The 19,597-nt window shown below is 35.4% G+C and overlaps 2 protein-coding genes across 2 annotated transcripts in view; one reads left to right on the top strand and one right to left on the bottom strand.

The window, feature by feature from the left end:
• Positions 1-8,016, top strand: part of LOC128995227 (peptidyl-prolyl cis-trans isomerase FKBP1A-like) — a 29,304-nt gene extending 21,288 nt beyond the window's left edge. The window contains exon 5 of the mRNA XM_054420173.1: positions 7,254-8,016. Coding sequence (XP_054276148.1) covers positions 7,254-7,311 — 58 coding nt within the window. The 3' untranslated portion in view covers positions 7,312-8,016. The remainder of the gene's footprint in view (positions 1-7,253) is intronic.
• Positions 8,017-8,659: 643 nt separating this feature from the next.
• LOC128995844 (slit homolog 1 protein-like) lies at positions 8,660-18,974 on the bottom strand. Its single transcript, XM_054420865.1, has 3 exons — positions 18,828-18,974; positions 13,764-13,937; positions 8,660-10,676 (listed from the first exon to the last, which is right to left on the bottom strand). The coding sequence occupies exons 2-3, from the start codon at positions 13,902-13,904 to the stop codon at positions 8,796-8,798; spliced, it is 2,022 nt and encodes a 673-aa protein (XP_054276840.1). The 5' UTR covers positions 13,905-13,937; positions 18,828-18,974; the 3' UTR covers positions 8,660-8,795.
• Positions 18,975-19,597: the final 623 nt, after the last annotated feature.

The following is a 19,597-nucleotide window of genomic DNA, read 5'->3' as shown; positions in this document are numbered from 1 at the left end:
CTAATGGTGAAATTTTCAAAAGTCCCATTTTCAAATTTTAAGCCCCCCAAAAATCCAAAATGGCGTACCTCTGAAAACAAAAAAACACACTTTTTTCAACCGGATGTAGCTCGAAAACAGTAAGAGCTAGAAAAGATTTGAAAGAATCTTAGCGAAAGGAAATTAGATTTTCTACAAAACCCTCTAAGCGTTTTCCGGAAATCTCACTCCTTCAGCTTCAACAAACGCCCTACTTTCAAAATTTGGTAAATTTCTTTCAAATTTTTACCAGTTTTCGCTATTTTTTCATACTTAAATAATTCCTTTTCGCAAATATTATTATTGCTTCGTATTCTCCTTACTTTACTTTAAATTTTACACTTTACGTGTTTTTTCGTAACTTTACTCCTTGACCCCCAAAACTTAGGTTTAATGTCAAAATTTGAAAATTTTACGAGCCCCATGTTATTCTTATGGAGAATAACATTTACCCTATAAAAACCACCATAAATCCCCGTTCCCATGGTCCGTTCATGCTATAGATTTACTCTGGTTTACTTAAGGTTTTATCCTCCTATCGTATTTACAACCCCCCCCCAAATATTAAATCCCCCCCAATGTTATTCTTACAGGTGCATAATTCTAAATCACGTTTACCCATTTCTAGAATGACTAGATCTGAAATTTGGCATGATTGTAGATCTTGCGCCCTTTCCGAAAAGTGAAATTTTACAAATATAACTCCCCCCCACGAAATATAGAATCCCCCCAATGTTATTCCTACAGGTGCATCGGTCTAAATCAATTTTACCCACTTCTAGATTAGCTAAAGATCTGAAATTTGGCTCAATTGTAGGTCTTGCGCCATTACCCATTTGTATTTACCCCCAACCAAAAAGGGGGCCTGGGGGCGTCGTATTTTCAACCCCCCCCCCAAATATTAAATCCTCCCCCCCTAATGTTATTCTTACAGGTGCATAAGTCTAAATCACGTTTACCCATTTCTAGATTTACTGGATATCTGAAATTTGGCATGATTGTTGATCTTGCGCCCTTTTTGAAAAGTGACATTTTACAAATATAACTCCCCCCCACGAAAATTAGAATCCCCCCCAATGTTATTCCTACACGTACATCGGTCTAAATCAATTTTACCCACTTCTAGATTAGCTAAAGATCTGAAATTTGGCTCAATTGCAGGTCTTGCGCCATTACCCATTTCTTTTTACCCCCAACCAAAGAAGGGGGCCTGGGGGCGGAGCCCCCAGCGAGCCAAAGGCGAGTCTCTATATTTATACAGCCGGATGTGTAACTGATGAGGTATACTAATTCTAGACCACTTCTAGAAGTGCTAGAGACTTGAAATTTTCGGTGGTTGTAGGTCTAGTGCCCAAACCCCCGGGAAAATCCCGAAAAGTCGCATTTTCCCCGTCCAACCCCCCCTAAATTACCGATTTCCCCCCCATGTTATTCTTATGGGAAATAACGTTGAAAAACACCGATTTTCGTACGCTCATCTGAAACGTTTAGAAACGTGCTAGAGACTTGGAATTTGCGTAGTATTGTACTATGGCATCTTAAATTACCGGTGAAATTCGTAAAAACCCCATTTTCACAATTCTACCCCCCCAAAAAAATTCCATAAAAATTTCGGTTTTTGGAAAAACATGTTTTTTTAAAACGGCTCTAGCTCGAAAACCGTAAGAGCTAGAATCGATTTGAGGAAAAATCGTGAGTTCGAAATTAAATTTTCTACAAGACAGTTTTCTCCGAGAAGGCGTCATATCGAAATTCGCACTCCTTCACCTTCAAAAAACGCTCTAACTCCAAAAATTGTGAAAATCCTCTATTTTTTTACGTGTTTTTAATTTTTAAAACGACTTTTCGTATATATATTTCTACTTTTTATGCTCCCAACGTTGAAAGGAAAGTCCCTAGAGTGACCCTCAATAATTTAAACCCACAAAAAAATTCAAAAAGGTGGATTTCCAATTTAAAATATGATTTTTTAAGCATTTTCTTATGGAGAATTAGCATGCGTCGACAGGCAAACTAGACGTAAACGTCAGTAGGTGAAATATGGGCGTTTGGCGACAGAAAAAAACATTTTTGTCACTTCTAGAGTAGCTAGGGAGCTGACATTTTTTCTGAAGGTTTGTCTGGGTACTAAACCACCCAGAAAGTCCCAAAATTTATTTTTTTTTCAACCGAAACCCACCAAAAGAAATCCCTTAAAACCCTAGTTTTTGCGAAAAACACGTTTTTTTTAAACTGCTGTAGCTCGAAAACGGTAAGAGCTAGAAACGATTTGAGGGAAAATCGTAGGTTCAGAATTAAATTTTCTACAAGACATTTTTTTTCCAAGAAGGGGTTATATCGAAAATCTGACTCCTTCACCTTCAAAAAAGGCCCTACTTCGAAAAATGGTGAAAATTCTTGATTTTTTTGGTGTTTTTAATTTATAAAACGACTTTTCGTACATATATTTGTCCTTTTTATGGTCTTAACGTTAAAAAGAAAGTCCCTTGAGTGACCTTCTATAATTTCAACGTACTGAAAAATTTATAATGGCGGGTTTTCAATCATAAAGGTAGTTTTTAACTATTTTTAACGTATTCCTAATAGAAAATTAACATGCTTATACACGCAAACGAGATGGAAATGTAAGTAGGTGAATTATGGATATTTAGACCAATCACATTCCAACCCCCCTCTTTCATCCCCATTAATAAAATTTTACCATTAGCAACAAGGTGCAGCACTATTATTTTGTTAAATTTAAGACAATAGCTAATTTGCAACCTAAAGGGGAGTGAGCGTAGCGAACGAGCTTACCTGAAGGCAAGTGAGCGCAGCGAACGAGCTCCAACCTAAAGGTGAGTGAGCGTAGCGAACGAGCTAACCTGAAGGCAAGTGAGCGCAGCGAACGAGCTGCAACCTAAAAGTGAGTGAGCGTAGCGAACGAGCTACCCTGAAGGCAAGTGAGCGCAGCGAACGAGCTCCAAACTAAAGGTGAGTGAGCGTAGCGAACGAACTAACCTGAAGGCAAGTGAGCGCAGCGAACGAGCTCCAACCCAAAAGTGAGTGAGTGTAGCGAACGAGCTAACCTGAAGGCAAGTGAGCGCAGCGATCGAGCTCCAACTTTAAGGTGAGTGAGCGTAGCGAACGAGCTAACCTGAAGGCAAGTGAGCGCAGCGATCGAGCTCCAACTTTAAGGTGAGTGAGCGTAGCGAACGAGCTCCAAACTAAAGGTGAGTGAGCGTAGCGAACGAACTTCAACCAGGATATGATTGAGCCATGCGTTTAGTTTAATTTTTTCCCATCTCCACCCCAAATTCGTGTTTAAACCTGAAATTTTACCTCATTTTCCCTATTTTTTGTGATTTTGACTGCGCAAGGGGTCCATTCTTCATGCCGATGATTTTTACCAACCCCCCGCCACCGAAGGGGGCCTAAGATTATTTTAAAATATTATTTTACCTCACTCTAACTCCTAAGACTTTATATCGATGCTTATTGATGTGAAGAAAGTTTAAGAGGTAGTGACTAGGCAAATTTGTGACTTGCGCCATGGCCCATTTGTATTTACCCCCAACCAAAAAAGGGGGCCTGGGGGCGGAGCCCCCAGCGAGCACAAGGCGAGTAAATAACTATACAATCCGATGTGTAACTGACTGGGGATACAAATTCTAGACCACTTCTAGATGAGCTAGAGACTTGAAATTTTCGGTGGTTGTAGGTCTAGTGCCGAAACCACCCATAAAATTCCAAAAAGTCGCATTTTCAAATTTTAACCCCCCCGAAAATTCGAATTCCCCCCCCATGTTATTCTTATGGGGAATAACATAAAAAATGGCCGACTTTGGTGTGCCCATCTGAACCACTTAGAAACGTGCTAGAGACTTCAAATTTGCGTAGTATTGTACTATGGGATCTTAAATTAACGGTGAATTTCGCAAAAGTCCCATTTTCAAATTTTAACCCCCCAAAAATCCAAAATGGCGGACCTCTGAAAACGAGAAAACACGTTTTTTTCAACCGGATGTAGCTCGAAAACGGTAAGAGATAGAAAAGATTTGAAAGTATCTCCAGGAACAGGAGTTAAATTTTACACAAAATCCTCTTAGGTGTTTTCCAAAAATCGCACTCCTTCAGCTTCAAAAAACGCCCTACTTTCAAAATTTGGTAAATTTTTATTACATTTTTACCGGTTTTCGCCATGTTTTCATACTTAAATAATTTTGTTTTTCAAAAATTATTATTGCTTTGTATTCTCCTTACGTTACTTTAAATTTTACACATTACATGTTTTTTCGTAACTTTATTCCTTGACCCCCAAAACTTAATTTTTATCTCAAAATTTGAAGGTTTTTCGCCACTTTTACGAGCCCCGTGTTATTCTTATGGAGAATAAGATTGAAATATAATGACTTTGGTATGGTCAAATGAATCGTTTAGAAATGTGCTAGAGACTTTTAATTTGGTAGTATTGTAGTAAGGGATCATAAGCTAATGGTGAAATTTTCAAAAGTCCCATTTTCAAATTTTAACCCCCCAAAAATCCAAAATGGCGGACCTCTGAAAACAAAAAAACACGTTTTTTTCAACCGGATGTAGCTCGAAAAATGTAAGAGCTAGAAAAGATTTGAAAGAATCTTAGCGAAAGGAAATTAAATTTTCTACAAAACCCAATTGAGCGTTTTCCGAAAATCGCACTCCTTCAGCTTCAAAAAACGCCATACTTTCAAAATTTGGTAAATTTCTTTCAAATTTTTACCAGTTTTCGCTTTTTTTCATACTTAAATAATTCCTTTTCGCAAATATTATTATTGCTTTGTATTCTCCTTACTTTACTTTAAATTTTACACATTACATGTTTTTTCATAACTTTACTCCTTGACCCCCAAAACTTAATTTGAATCTAAAAATTTGAAGGTTTTTTGCCACTTTCACGAGCCCCATGTTATTCTTATGGAGTATAACATTGAAAAATGCCGACTTTAGTATGCTCATCTGAACAACTTAGAAACGCGCTAGAGACTTGAAACTTGGTAGTATTGTAGTATGGGATCTACCATTAACGAAGAAATTTGCAAAAGTCCCATTTTCAAATTTTAACCACCCCAAAAATCCAAAATGGCGGACCTCTGAAAACGACAAAACACGTTTTGTTCAAACGCCTATAGCTCGAAAAGGGTAAGAGCTAGAAAAGATTTGAAAGCATCTTAGCGAAAGAAAATTTTATTTTCTACTAAACCCTATTAGGCGTTTCCGAAAATCGCACTCCTTCAGCTTCAACAAACGCCCTACTTTCAAAATTTGGTAAATTTCTTTCAAATTTTTACCAGTTTTAGCTTTTTTTCATACTTAAATAATTCCTTTTTGCAAATATTATTATTGCTTTGTATTCTCCTTACTTTACTTTAAATTTTACACATTACATGTTTTTTCGTAACTTTACTCCTTGACCTCTAAAACTTAATTTTAATCTGAAAATTTGAAGATTTTTTGCCACTTTTACGAGCCCCATGTTATTCTTATAGAGAATAAGATAGAAATTTTAATGCCTTTGGTATGGTCAAATGAATCGTTTAGAAACGTGCTAGAGACTTGGAATTTGGTACTATCGTAGTAAGGAATCATAATTTGTTGGTGAATTTTGCAAAAGTCCCATTTTTAAATATTAACCACCCTAAAAATAAAAAATGGCGGACCTCTAAAAACGACAAAACACATTTTTTTTAATCGCATATAGCTCGAAAACGGTAAGAGATAGAAAGATTTGAGAGGATTTTCATGAACGGGAATTAAATTTTCTACAAACCCCGTTTAGGCGTTTTCCGAAAATCGCACTCCTTAACCTTCAAAAAATGCCCTACTTTCAAAATTTGGTAAATTTCTTTAAACTTTTACCGGTTTTCGCCATTTTTTCATACTTAAATAATTTGTTTTTGCAAAAATTAATATTGCTTTGTATTCTCCTTACTTTACTTTAAATTTTACACATCTCGTGTTTTTTCGTAACTTTACTCCTTGACCCCCAAAACTTAGGTTTAATGTCAAAATTTGAACGTTTTTACGAGCCCCATGTTATTCTTATGGAGAATAACATTTACCCCATAAAAACCACCATAAATACCGGTTCCCATGGTCCGTTCATGCTATACATTTACTCTGGTTTACTTAAGGTTTCATCCCCCTATCGTATTTACAACCCCTCTCCCCCAAATATCAAATCCCCCCCAATGTTATTCTTACAGGCGCATAATTCTAAATCACGTTTACCCATTTCTAGATTAACTGGATATCTGAATTTTGGCATGATTGTTGATCTTGCGCCCTTTTCTAAAAGTGACATTTTACAAATATAATTCCCCCCCACGAAAATTAAAATCCCCCCCCCCCCAATGTTATTCCTACAGGTGCATCGGTCTAAATAAATTTTACCCACGTCTAGATTAGCTAAAAATTTGGCTCAATCTGCAGGTCTTGCGCCATGGCCCATTTCTTTTTACCCCCAACCAAAAAAGGGGGCCTGGGGGCGGAGCCCCCAGCGAGCCAAAGGCGAGTATCGTTATACAATAACTGCGAAATGCAACTCTCAAACTAAAGTTTTTTATTCCTTGGTTTCACTTTGGCCAGCAATGTCCTTAGTTTGTCTTAATCGTTTATCGTCTGTTTCATTGCTCCCAGTCCTTCAATTGGCGTCTGCCGGCCAGTCCAAAGGTGTCCGTGTTCAGTAGCAGTAGCAGACAGAAAGAACTTATTGACTTTATTTGGTTATTTGTGATTTTTAATCAGATGTGACAAGCGATGCAACATTTTATGTTTTCACGTACCATTTGAATACTGATAATGTAGCACGAATATTGAACAGAAACGGTATGGACTTAATAAATATAAACCAATTACGACGTCACTGGCCCGTATGTTTAAGTTTATGACCCATACAGTTTCTGTTATCCTATCTATGTTTGCATATGTAGGCGTACTAGGTATGCAATTTCATCGCTTTAATTTTTATCCACTATTATAGTGGGAGCCGCCAGCTAAAATCTCCTCTTTTTTACACATTACCTTATGGCAACCCTAAGTACACAGTCAAAACAAAACAGCATTACAAATGCACTAAATTTATTGGCTTGTAAAATCGCTAAAACCAGGACCGTCTGTAGCATAGTCCTTCTTGTACTGAAGTTTTTAAAGGTAGATGACACACTGATTTCTAGGTTTGAAACATGCTTTTCACATAGTCTTCCTTGACAGCTGCTTACTATCCCTCCAAATGCTACGCTGATATTCGATGTCGAACTACTGAAGGTGGAGCCATAAGTTGTTTCGCTTCAAGAACTGAAAAACCTTTTTAGGAATGTAACATCAAAACTAACACTATACCATATGTTACTGTTCTTCAACATAGTTTTTGGTTTGTATTAAGCAGTTTAAATTTAAATCCTTCATAAATTTAAATGTAAATAATATATGTTTTAAATGTTTCTAATTGGACAATTCTGCTGGTTGCATTCCTAATTGCTCTATTAAATCAATTATAAGAAATCGGAGTTTACTGGTATCTGCCATATTAGTTTATCTTTGAATTATTTAGTCCTATTTTGCAATTTGTTCGGAATTTGAAGTTATTAAGCTTTTAATATACTCAGGGAATTCGGGCCCCTTATGCATTGTGATGTAGGTAATTACGTAGTTTTGGGTAACCAGATCTTCCACTAATCTGAAATTTTAAAATTTTGTTATTGTGAATCATTAACTAAGTGTTGCATTAGATCTGTCGTTGTGGATGTAGTTATTTGTGGGGTTAACTTTTAAAAGGTATCAAACTTCTGTTTCAGTTTTATAACAAATGCATTAGCAAATATTACTTAGCGATATCTTTTGTCTCAAATGTAAGTTAAATGTTTTGGTATAGTATTTTTATTCTATATGTAGCATTATGAATAATTCTGTAACTCTTGAAGTGGCAATGTAACTCTTAAATGTATCTGAATAAACATTTTCATTTGAAATTTATTTTTCTAACTAATTGTATTTCCTTGTATTCCATTTAAATATTTGTATTTCAAGACATATACAGCAGTAAAAGTTTGACATTACAGTATGTTTGAGTGTAACTTTGAATTTCTGTATTTAAATTTTATCCAAAAATTTGCTTTTTTCCTAGACGCAACCTAAATAAATGTAAATATTGTATTTTAGTGTCGGTTATTCTTTCAAACACTTTTTGTGATTTGTTATTGTCTTTAATGTATATGTGGTACCTTCGACTATGGAGAGTAGTATCAAAAAGCTGTATATATATATTATGCTTGTTCTTAATTACTAATTCATTGCTCTCATAGGAAGATAAAATAAATTCTAATAATTCGATCTGAAACATGGTAAACAAATCAGTGATGAAGCTGTATGACTGACTGTGAAAGCCAATTTTTAAATAGTGAGTTAAATTCAAATTAAACCAGCTCTAACTGAAGTTACATTGTGTATTAGACAATTATTGGACAAGATGATTTTTGTGGTAGGTACACCTTTAAAACTAATAAGCCTTTTAACGATATAATAAATTTGAAATTTCTCTTTGTGTGACAATGACAAAATGTTGTGTTGATTTAGGATGGTATGAAGTAACAATCGGTAAAAAAAATGTTTTATTTACAAGCTAATATTAGCAAACATTCAAATCAATAGACACACACAATAATAAAAAATAAAATAGAAAATATTACATTCAATATATACATTCAAGAAAAATATTTATGTTTTTGACATTTAATTGTGAAAACATGATAGTTTGGTACTCTTCACTCATCAGTCCGAAGATTATTCCTAGTTTCATTCACCACAGAATTCCTGGAAGTAGATGGATAGTGTTGATGATCTAACTGTTCATTAATTCCGGAACCTCTTTCTTGAGCATCATTCAATGTAGATTCTTCAAATCTATCTCTCTCTTCATAATTTCGTATTATATCCTTTAGATCGTCTTGGCTTAGGAGTTTCGGCATTAGTAAAGCCTCTTCATAGCTAGGAAGCTTTGACAAGTCATGAATGGGTGATCTTTGAGTCGATTCATTCACCGACATTTGAATCCCTCTCTCTAAATCGTCATCGAAGAAATGTGGCCCAACCCGAGTTGCTCTGGTCTCTGATCTGCGGCTTGTTCTTTGACTAGACTCTCTTTGCTCCACCTCCAATCCATGCGAGACATAGGCCTGGCGAACTACCATGAAAATAGCTATCATGCAGCAAACTGTGAGAAAAGGGACAAGAAAAGAATACCAAGCTGCAGTCTTGTACTTTTTACCTTCTCCTAAAACTCGAAAGCAACTGTTCTCCCATGACATCCCTGAGTGTTCCTTTGGTGAATGGCATTTCAAATTTCTCAATGTGCTACCTTTATTTGGGTACAAGTAGAGATGATGCCACGCCTTGCTGAAGTCTGGATCGGTACAATCGCAGTGCCACGGATTATCTTGTAAATTTAATTCACGAACTTCCTGTAGTAAACTATGATTTAATGGATTGGTCAGTCTGTTCCCCATCAAGTTCAGTCTCCGAAGCGATGGTAGTTCTTGAAAAGATTCGTGTTTGACTTCAGTCAGTCGACAATAACTCAAATCTATACTTAGCAACTTTGACGACGATAGTTTTGGAGGTATACTTTCAACAAAGTTGTTTGACAAGTTTAAATATCTTAAATTCTTTGTTCTACGAAGTATGTTTGAGTTTAATCCGACGATTTCACATCTACTGGCATCTAAAAGTAGTAATGACGGGATAGGAATGTCATCCACAGATTTGAGTAAATTTCTTGAGATATTGAGTACCTCTAGTTTGGGAGTTTCAAAGAAAACATTCCAGTTCAAACCTCTTATAAAGTTTTGAGAAATATCCAGCTTTCTCAGTGATTTAGCTCCTATGAAAGCTCTCTCCTCAATATGGCTTATTAAATTTTCTGATACGTCAAGGGTCTCGAGAATACTGTTTTGTGACAAAATTTCATTGTGTAATGTTTTTATGACATTCCTCCTCATCTCAACCCATTGCAAGTTCGGAAACATTTTTACATCGGGACTTTCAAAAGCACAATTAGATGCCTCGAGGTACTTGATAGATATAGACAGCGGTTCAAACGACGACAACTTTGTCAGATGGCCATTCAGGGAAATATTGAGGTAGTTCAGCTTCGGCAAATTTGTGAAAGCATCCTCTCTAAAGCTTTTGCCACTGATGCCCAAAAGACAGTTTGACAAATCCAAATAAGCCAGCGTGTTTGAATGAAGATTGTCGATTACAAAAATTGGATTACCTGCTAAGCTCAAATGTGTCAAGTTGGTCATAAACATTATCGACTCGGAATTCGTGACTGATTTTATGTTACAGGAAGAAACATCAAGATGAGAGATAGATTGGCTGTACAGAACAGTGTCAATGTCGGATCCCAAATTTTGAATTGGGTTGTTGGATAGTTTCAGATTAAGAAGCTTGATGTTTAGAAGAATACTTTGTGCACTCGTGACTTGTGCTATTTTGTTGTTGGATAGATCCAAACTGACCAAATTTGGGAGAATGTCAGCCAAAATCTTTCCTTGCCATTCGGTTATTTGGTTGTTTGCCAAGTTCAGACTAGTTATGTATTTTCTATTCAATCCGTTCAGGGTATCAGTCGTATCTTGAAATATCTGCAAAAAAAATTATCTTGATAACGATTAATGTAATTAACAGATTAATGTAATTTTTATATTTTCCAATCGTTTGGATACAAAACTAAAATAAAACCTAGACCCAGATACTATTTGTCATTAGATACCGTGTCTGGACCAGGGTAATTAAGGGACAATTAAAAAGGTGGATAGCACTAAAGTATGTCAATTGTGTCGATTGACACAAAATAAAGTAAACAGTATATATTTATTTTATTTTACTAAACATTAAATTATTTATAAATCACCCTCATTTAGAGAATCAGTTTGTTCTTTCCATATTTATTATGTAACATCTTTTATCACACTTTAAAAAGTTATCTAAACTATTCTTTATCAGTTCATAAAACTGATTCATTGACCATGACTTATCTAATAAGTTAACACCTCTTAAATCTCAAAATAAGCTCTATTTTAAAAGTGTAAATACAGGGTTTTTATAAAAGAATGCCGCGATTTTAAATGGTAATGGCTTTATTAATATTCAAGGTACGTTTTATACGTCAAATTTAAGCTAAAATAACTAAGTTTTGTTTCTCTTGTAGCAAGGGAGGAACCTTTGACCTTGGCATGCGCAAAACAGGTGTGTGGTGGTAGGTCGCTATTGCGACTCGCACGCCTGACGCCAGTCACCAGTACAATGTTTACAGCGCAACAGAAGGCACAGAATTTAATCTGTGGTTTGCAGAGTTTATATCAATTGCTAAATTACAATAAATTAAAATCTACTTGATGATAAAGAAATTTGACGCTGGATTAAAAAGTTTTATGGCACCATGGGGTTTTGAAAAGACATTCACCTGGCCGGCTAAAACAAGCGATGACACAGTCAAAGAAATCCGACAATTATTCTGCTTCAGAAGCTTGAAAGAATCGATTGTCCGATGAAGCCTTCAGTCGAACATTCCTAAACCGACACTTATGACGTTATCTGTAAATGATAGAATCTTTGTTCTCAAAAAGATTCAGTTATGGAATCAGATAAAAGCGCCGATCGCCCTAAGCGTACAGACTTTGCTCGTAATAAGCCCATATAACATTGATGAAAATCAAAATTTTATTAAATTAAGTTGTTCCAAATTGTATTAAAGTATGAAGGAAAAAACTTTGTTCTTTTCCATTCAATTTTACGCTTAAATCGTTTAATTATCTTGAATAGTCCCCGAGCAACGGCCGTTTAAAATGCCGCTATTCTTTTATAAACACTCTGCATATTAAATTTCTAGGGAATCACCTCTTTTCATTTTATTTTAATCAAGAGTTGAAGAAACATCTCAAATTTGGTTTAAACACAATTTTCTAACCAAACCTAGAGCTAGAGGTCTATTGTTATTACCCTAGGACACTTTAAAATGTGTCTAAGCTGTCATAGAACTGACTAAGAACCATAATTATGGTATGTTAGTTATTTTAGTCAATGCTGCTTTTGATTAAAGTTCAACCCTAGATCAACACAGGTTTACAAAAACTTAGTGTGGTTTTGGAGAATGCTTTTTATTGCTTGAAGGGCTTTTAGAAAAGTTATTTATTTACATTTTTTAATGCGGAAACTTAGAATTTTTATTAACCCAATGAGTCCTATGGATAAAATATTTATTTATGCCTATTACGAGGTAAGTTCCGTTTTGAAATAAAAGAATAACGGGTACAGATACAGAAATGAAACTCATTTTTTAAAAATCTACAATTCTTATACTATTTTTAACATAATTCCCGCGATTTTCGAGGCATTTGTCATAGCGTGGTACAAGTTTGAGTATACTCTCCTCGTGGAATGTTGCCTCCTGTGTATTTAACCATGAGGTAACACGTTCTTTCAGCTCTTCATCGCAGATTAAACGCTGACCGCCTAGAAAAGACTTAATATTGCAAAAAAAATTAAAATCGCTTGGAGCGAGGTCAGGGCTATACGGAGTATGGTCAAAAACGTCCCAGCCAAAGTCTTGAAGAAGTGTGTTTGTCACATTTGCGGTGTGTGGTCAATGAAAATCACTCCTTTCGTGAGCATTCCTCGGCACGTTTGTAGTTTGAGAATTAACCACATTTGATGAAAGTTACATTAATTTTAAAGAGCATGCGCAGTTTCCTGATTGTCTCGCAATAATCATTATTGATTGTTTGGCCTCGCAACAAAAGATTCTGTCCCAGAAAACAATGCACATGACCTTTCGAGGTGTCAAGATTGGCTTTGGTTTGATTTTTCTGGGGACGTAGTGTGCCTCCATTCCATTGATTGACGCTTGGTTTCAGGGGTATCATAAGCAAGTTTTGTCTCCCGTGACTATCTGCGATAAACAAGTATCGCCATTCTCGTCATAACGAGTCAAGAAGTCAAGTACACTGCCCATTAGGCGGTTTATGTCCCGTTCAGAAAGAGTTTTACAAGGGCTTTGTACGTGTTATTAAATTTACAGAAAGTAAATAAAAGAAACGTCTTGTAACACTTAAAACATATATTTACGCTTATACTGTTACTCACAAGACGGTAAATATTCATAAAAGATGGTGGACATCTTAACCATGAGCAGGAATGTATTCATTGGGTCTGATGATGATTGGAGTGTCCAATCGAAATCAATCACCACCTACCATCTTTTATGTATATTTACCGTCTTGTGAGTAACAGTATAAGCGTAAATATATGTTTAAAGTGTTGTAAGACGTTTCTTTTATTTACTCTCCGAAAACGTGATTCTTACTTAGCAGGAGGAACAAGTTTTCCTTACAGTTTAAGAATACTATGACATGACTAATTGTCACATTACGGGTGGAAACCGGCTACAATATTAGTGAAGTGAAAAGAAAAGCGTTTTTTTTAGATTTAGACTAAGCTCGCTTAATGCCAGGAGCTCAAAGGAGACAGAGTTTTCTCTAAACTCTCCCCGTTGAGTAAAAAACTGTTTTGAGTCAGTACATTTAGATTGGATGTCTACCATTGGATCCAAATTCAATGATTTAAGACACCTAGAAGGTTTAAATGTTTCTTGACTATTAAACTTTCAATGATTGTTTACATGTATTATGATTTTTGTAAATAAATAAAATGAAACTGATCAAAACACCTACCTGGAAAGAGAGGTCATGAGGAAAATATGTCAACTTTCTAGAAGAACAATCAATAGTTTGTTCCATGCAATAACAGCCTGAAGGACAGTCGCTTCTTGCTATGTGTAAAATACCAAGAATCACTGCCGTCTCCCATAACATTCTAAAACTGTTTTCTTCCTTTTCAGCATTACCCTACAAAGATAATCGTATAGATACTACTGTAAGGTACTCAAAAAGTGAGGAATATACAGGGTGAGGCAATGAAAAGACCCCAATTTATAAATAGTACAAATCCAATACTATTTACCATATAAATATAAATAGCACATCAAAACACATCTTATCTTTTGCCATTTTAACTTTTAATAGTATATTACGTTACTAGTCCTGAAAATAAGTGTTTGCCGGACGAGTGTGGTTGTTCCCGTGCGAGACAAAGTCGAGTACGGGATTACCAAACGAGTCCGGTAAACACATTTTGGACGAGTGACGTACGATAGTTTACGCCATACTACTAAATCTGTACAAATCGTTATATATTACCACAAACTAAAGGACTAAAAATCACTTGTCATAACCTCTAAGAGAGGTTATGTTTTTGTTTATAACTACTCATTGCCTATTGTCACCCAAATACAGTATAATCAGCTGATTGTTGTCCGGTAAAACTCATTACAGTACAGTAGTACCATAGATAAAACATACTCCCCCAAGTAGATTTCTCATCCTAATGGAACAGCTGAAGACAATTTTATTGTTAGTTCTGTACGGTTTATGCAGAGGTCGTGTTTTGTTTACAATTTGTTTCCCGTTATTACAGTCATTTAAAACCTCGTTTAACAAAATAATACGATCTAATCATAAACAGTCACTTGTCTCCTAGTTATATAACCAAACAGTAAAGCACAAATCAAGAAATTAACCCTAAAATTATAGAAACAAAATTTTGTCGACACTAGCGCCCAGTGTCACCGTACATGAACTAGACATGAAAAATGTGCGTCAAAATTTACAATGGGATGACAAGTCTACTTGTGTTGGTTCGTCTATGGTAGTACACAATGAAACCCCATTTGATTAAGCTGGCGGCAAACAGCTGTTTTCTGGACTAAATCCTTGTGTGGGAAGTTTGTCAAAATAGTGTAGTGTGGCGTAAAAGTAATTGTTCCATTTCTTGAAAACAAAATAATTTTTAGTGACGTCCTTGTCCTACTTGATACTCCTTTTCAGTCACTTAAAAATGCCATTGAATACTCCTAACATTTCTTCAGGAATCACTTTAGTTTCTTGGAAATTCAAGAAAATCTTTAGGGCAACTTTTAAAAACCTTAAATTTTAAGTAGCTTATAAGGGGAACCCCCCCCCCCCCCAAAAAAAATAAAAGAATCCAACGTAAAGCTTCAAACAACGAAAGCATTCTGGCCAACCTCCTTGGATTTTGAGTTACTGGACTCACACTCTTTCAACATTTGCTGGTTTACAAAGAGTTTTGCGGCACCCACAATAGTTATTTGTGCAACTAGTGAGAAAAGTGAGCAATTGACTCACTCGAGAGAAATCCTTACTCACGAGCCGTAGGCGAGTGAGGAATGGTTTCTCGAGTGAGGCAATTGTACTTTGAACTCGAGTTGCACATTATACTTTTCCTACAGTTACCATAAAACAAATAAATTGGTGAAGAAACATAACCTATTTTTACACAGAAGTGAACTTTTAATATAACATTTAATGCGAAGTGACAAATACAACAGTACAACAGCTGACCAGCTGATTTACAGCCAGTGCTGCCAACGTATTTCGCGCGCATACGACGTTGCCTGCATGTTACGCGCTCACTATTTCGTGCCTACTCGTTGCAAATCTGGAGTGAGACAAAGTAATTAGAGTGAGACAATGTTAACATTGTCTCACTGATGAGCGAATTGGCCACTTTGCTTTCTCAAATCAGTGAGAGAACATGTACATTGTTAGGTAACTGTAGGAAAATTATTTTAATGGTTTAATCTGTTATCCTAAATAATATAACCCAATTCCCTATAGTTTTCCAACCTGGAACAGCGCCATATTGACCAAGTACAGAATGTGGACTAATCAATCTCTGTGTGTTTGCACAAGAATCAATATTTTAAAGATAGATTCCCACAGCAAAATCTCAGTGTTACAAGCCTCAGGCACAATCTATATAAATAAAATTAGAGTTTTGTCTGTACATTGCTTAGAATAATGAACTTTTTGGTTATTTTTACATTTCATAGGTCAGAGAAACCGAATCAAACCTTATCTCAATTTCTGTCTGTCTGTCTGTCTGTCTGTCTGTCTGTCTATCTGTCATTCTCTTGGTAACGCTAAAATACGCACTTTATTACAACTACTCCTCAATAACTATAGCACTGTCCCGCCTGAAACTTATTTTCCAAATACTATACATATATGAGATGGTTTTAGACGTATTTCATCGAATATGAGACAGTTAGATATTTAACAGTAAACCCTTGAAAATCAAGTTTTTGTCGATTTTTGACGTGGAATTTCTGGAAGCCCATGTTAACCTTATGAGAAATGAAATTATTGAATCTTAACAGCTGTTTCAATTAAACAAGTTGGTTCTGTTCTGTGATGTTCAATAGCATTAAAGTTACAAGGATTACCAACAGGGTGCAGCACTAGCACTATTATTTCTTTTACATTTATGACAACAGCTAATTTGCAACCTGGAGGCGAGTGAGCGTAGCGAACGAGCTAACCTGAAGGCAAGTGAGCGTAGCGAACGAGCTAACCTGAAGGAAAGTGAGCGCAGCGAACGAGCTCCAACATACAGGTGAGTGAGCGTAGCGAACGAACTTCAACCAGGACGTGATTGAGCCATGCAAACGAGATCAGATAGTAAAAATAAAAGTAAGCCTACCGTTATAGGATCGACCGGCAGACACAGAGGTAATTTAACCTTTTATTGATTGTCATACCGATCCGGAACAACAAAAAACAACATAAAATGAAGCTATGTATAATAGTTTGGCCAGCATATCTTAAAATATGCAAACCAACTGCTGTTCGTTATATAAGAAGGTTTCAACTGAATATTATAAGATCCCCGTGCGTAGAACGGGTACACAGCTAGTTATTACTAAAATGGCATAGTTTGATTGATGTTATTCAAAATAGGGGTGCTCTTACTGCCTCACCATGTAATACATGCTGCAGGAGCTTAAGCCAAACTGTCAACAATCTATGCTTTAATTTGTTCCTGTATGGTTTTTGTTTTTAAATAGAATAGTAACGTACATTGCAAGGGCTGTCTGTAAATTAAGGTATCCATCACGGTCATGCAAACTGTTTAAATAAGAGACCAAAGTCGTGCTATTTACTTCATCCATTGCTATTCTAACCATCTTGTTCAAATCGCTGTATAGCTGGTAACTTGTGTTGGAAGTAATTTTTGGTTTTTGTTAAATGTGGTTTGTGTAATGTGTTTTGACTTTGATGGCACTGCTTCAGCTGAGTCTTTAAAGTGTCTAAGGATGGCATTGTGATGCCGACACGACTGTTAAACATATTACAACTAATTGAGCTGTTGTGTAAGGTAAAAAGTTGACAAGTAAGAACATGAAATCAGCTACCGTATTTCCCCCCCTTGATGTCACGCTCGGCACCAAGCATGTCAACAGCTGACTGGCGGAAAAAGAGGATGATGCATACTGATTTGCATATCGTAATACGTTTTATTCGTTGTTCTATTATTTACTTCATAAGGTTTATCAATCTGGATATGGCTATCCTGACATTGTTAATTTAGTTTGGTAAAAAAACTATATAACCGTCTGTTTTAAGGGTTACGTTTTTAGGACAAAATATATGTTAGTATTATTTACCAGGGTACAATTGGGGGGGGAGCTTTAGCCCTTGTGACCCCCCCCCCCCCTTCTTGGACCGTCCGTCCATGGTGGATGAAGTAAAGAACATAAAAAGTTACAATCTCAGATTTAAGCTTGCTCGCGACAGGAGCTTGATAAAGACCTTAAGTTATGGACTTATGTAGCTAACTTATGTAGCTCAGGGTAACTTATTTTTTAAATAAATTTAATACAAGAGGATGGATTTTGCTTGAACAGTCCGACACTATGGACAGATCTAGCATTAATGCAAGGCTGCTAGACTTGACGTCTAAGATTTAAATACATATTTTTTTCAGATACAAGGAAAACTTTGATTCATTGGATTCTATTCAAATTTGATTACCTCTAAAACTACAGTAGAACTCCAATTATCCAGATTGCTAATTATTCAGATTACCCCAAAAAGAAGAAAATTAATTGATTTGACCAAATAAATAGTTTTTTGCTGTTTGTGGTAATCCGATATACACTTTAACGTGTGCCAATTGTGTCCGTCATGCCATGAGTCTTATAAAAGTGTCGTATGAATTGGCGGGAAATGCCTTAGAATTTTCCTATCGCCACTACCTTATAATTTTTCTTGAAAATTCCAATTATCTGTAGTTTTGATTATATGAATATATTTTGTTCCCAATTGATCATGTCTCTTGATGTTTGGAGTTCCACTGTATTGAAATATGCTTGTGCATCTTGCATCTCTATTATCTATACCAAGGCTCAAGAAAGTCTGAAAGTCAATGTATGTTTTGTGGATGTGTTTTATGTATGCAATAACAAAATAAATTACATAATCAGATTCCATAGCTGTTCAAACATTTAAAAATGGTCACAAACTTTAAACTACAGTTGTTTACATCTCTTCCATTTCCACCAGACCTATTGTCATATGTTTCATAGGTTTCTACCACCATAAACGTAAATAATCTCAGAATAGTATTTCTGTTTTTAATTTCTTTGGAGAAATAAATAAATATCCATTACGCAACATGTTCACATTTTTTGCTTGGATTATCAATCATTTAAAATACAGTACTAACCCATATTGGCTATTACAAAATTACTAATTGTGTATTTCAAACAACTCAATACCAATTTCTACCCTCACTATCAATTATTAGAAGTATCTAGTTATAACTGAACACATAACAACTACAATACGTTATAAGTAGATAAAGTAATAAATACTCACACAAAAGAAATCCACATTAGGTTTTACAACCTAAGACAATGCAGCAATAAACTCGCTCAGAGCCACATTTGCATTCAATTTGATACCAACATTGCAAAAATCATATTTTACAGCATCGTCAAAACAGTTGCAAACAGTACAGCAGCAGATTTCACTCTTTATCATAAAGGTGAGAATCAGGACTGTGATAAGAGTTGATAAGGACCCAACCCATCTTGGATAACTGTTATCTATCCACAGATAATCCATAGCACAGGTACAGTGTATAGATGCTAGATTGTCAAATTGTTCAGTTGTTGTACGAATAATAACAATATTTTTATACAACTGTAATTTTTTTACTTTGTAACAGATACGTTTTTATTGTTTTCTTCTAATCATTTTTATGGAACAGTTTTTACAGCAATTGTGTTATTGTCTTTCCTAAAGAGCTATAGCCATGTGAATTTAAATCAGTTGAATTTGGGACAAAAAATTGTATTTACAAATTTGCCTTATTTAAGCATAAAAATTAGTCTTGTTAGAATTTTAACTTAGAATTTTAATTTTTTTTTTCTTGTTAAATATTTGTTTCTAGTACCTATAATTGCTCTTATAGAGTTGAACTGGTAATAATACTTTGTTGGAATTTCAACTCATATAAAATTTTAATCTTAATAATCTACCTCTTGAACTACAATCTATTTTCAACTTTCATAAAATAGACATCTTTGTGTTCGTGAATTAATCTTTGAATCTCTAGAATTAAATTTAGTTTTGAGTCTAAATCC

Source organism: Macrosteles quadrilineatus, unplaced genomic scaffold (genome assembly GCF_028750875.1).
Source record: "Macrosteles quadrilineatus isolate MER2022 unplaced genomic scaffold, UCM_ALF_1.0 Scaffold_5__1_contigs__length_97177068, whole genome shotgun sequence".
NCBI lineage: Eukaryota > Metazoa > Arthropoda > Insecta > Hemiptera > Cicadellidae > Macrosteles > Macrosteles quadrilineatus.
The sequence above is the reverse complement of the archived record's forward strand: the minus strand, read 5'-3'. Positions and strand labels throughout refer to the sequence as shown.

Excerpts from the sequence above, each read along its gene's own strand:
- LOC128995844 (XM_054420865.1), bottom strand. The coding sequence starts at position 13,904 with ATGTTATGGGAGACGGCAGTGATTCTTGGTATTTTACACATAGCAAGA. Across the intron at positions 10,677-13,763 it reads CTCATGACCTCTCTTTCCAG|ATATTTCAAGATACGACTGA; the intron begins GTAGGTGTTTTG and ends TTTTTTTTGCAG.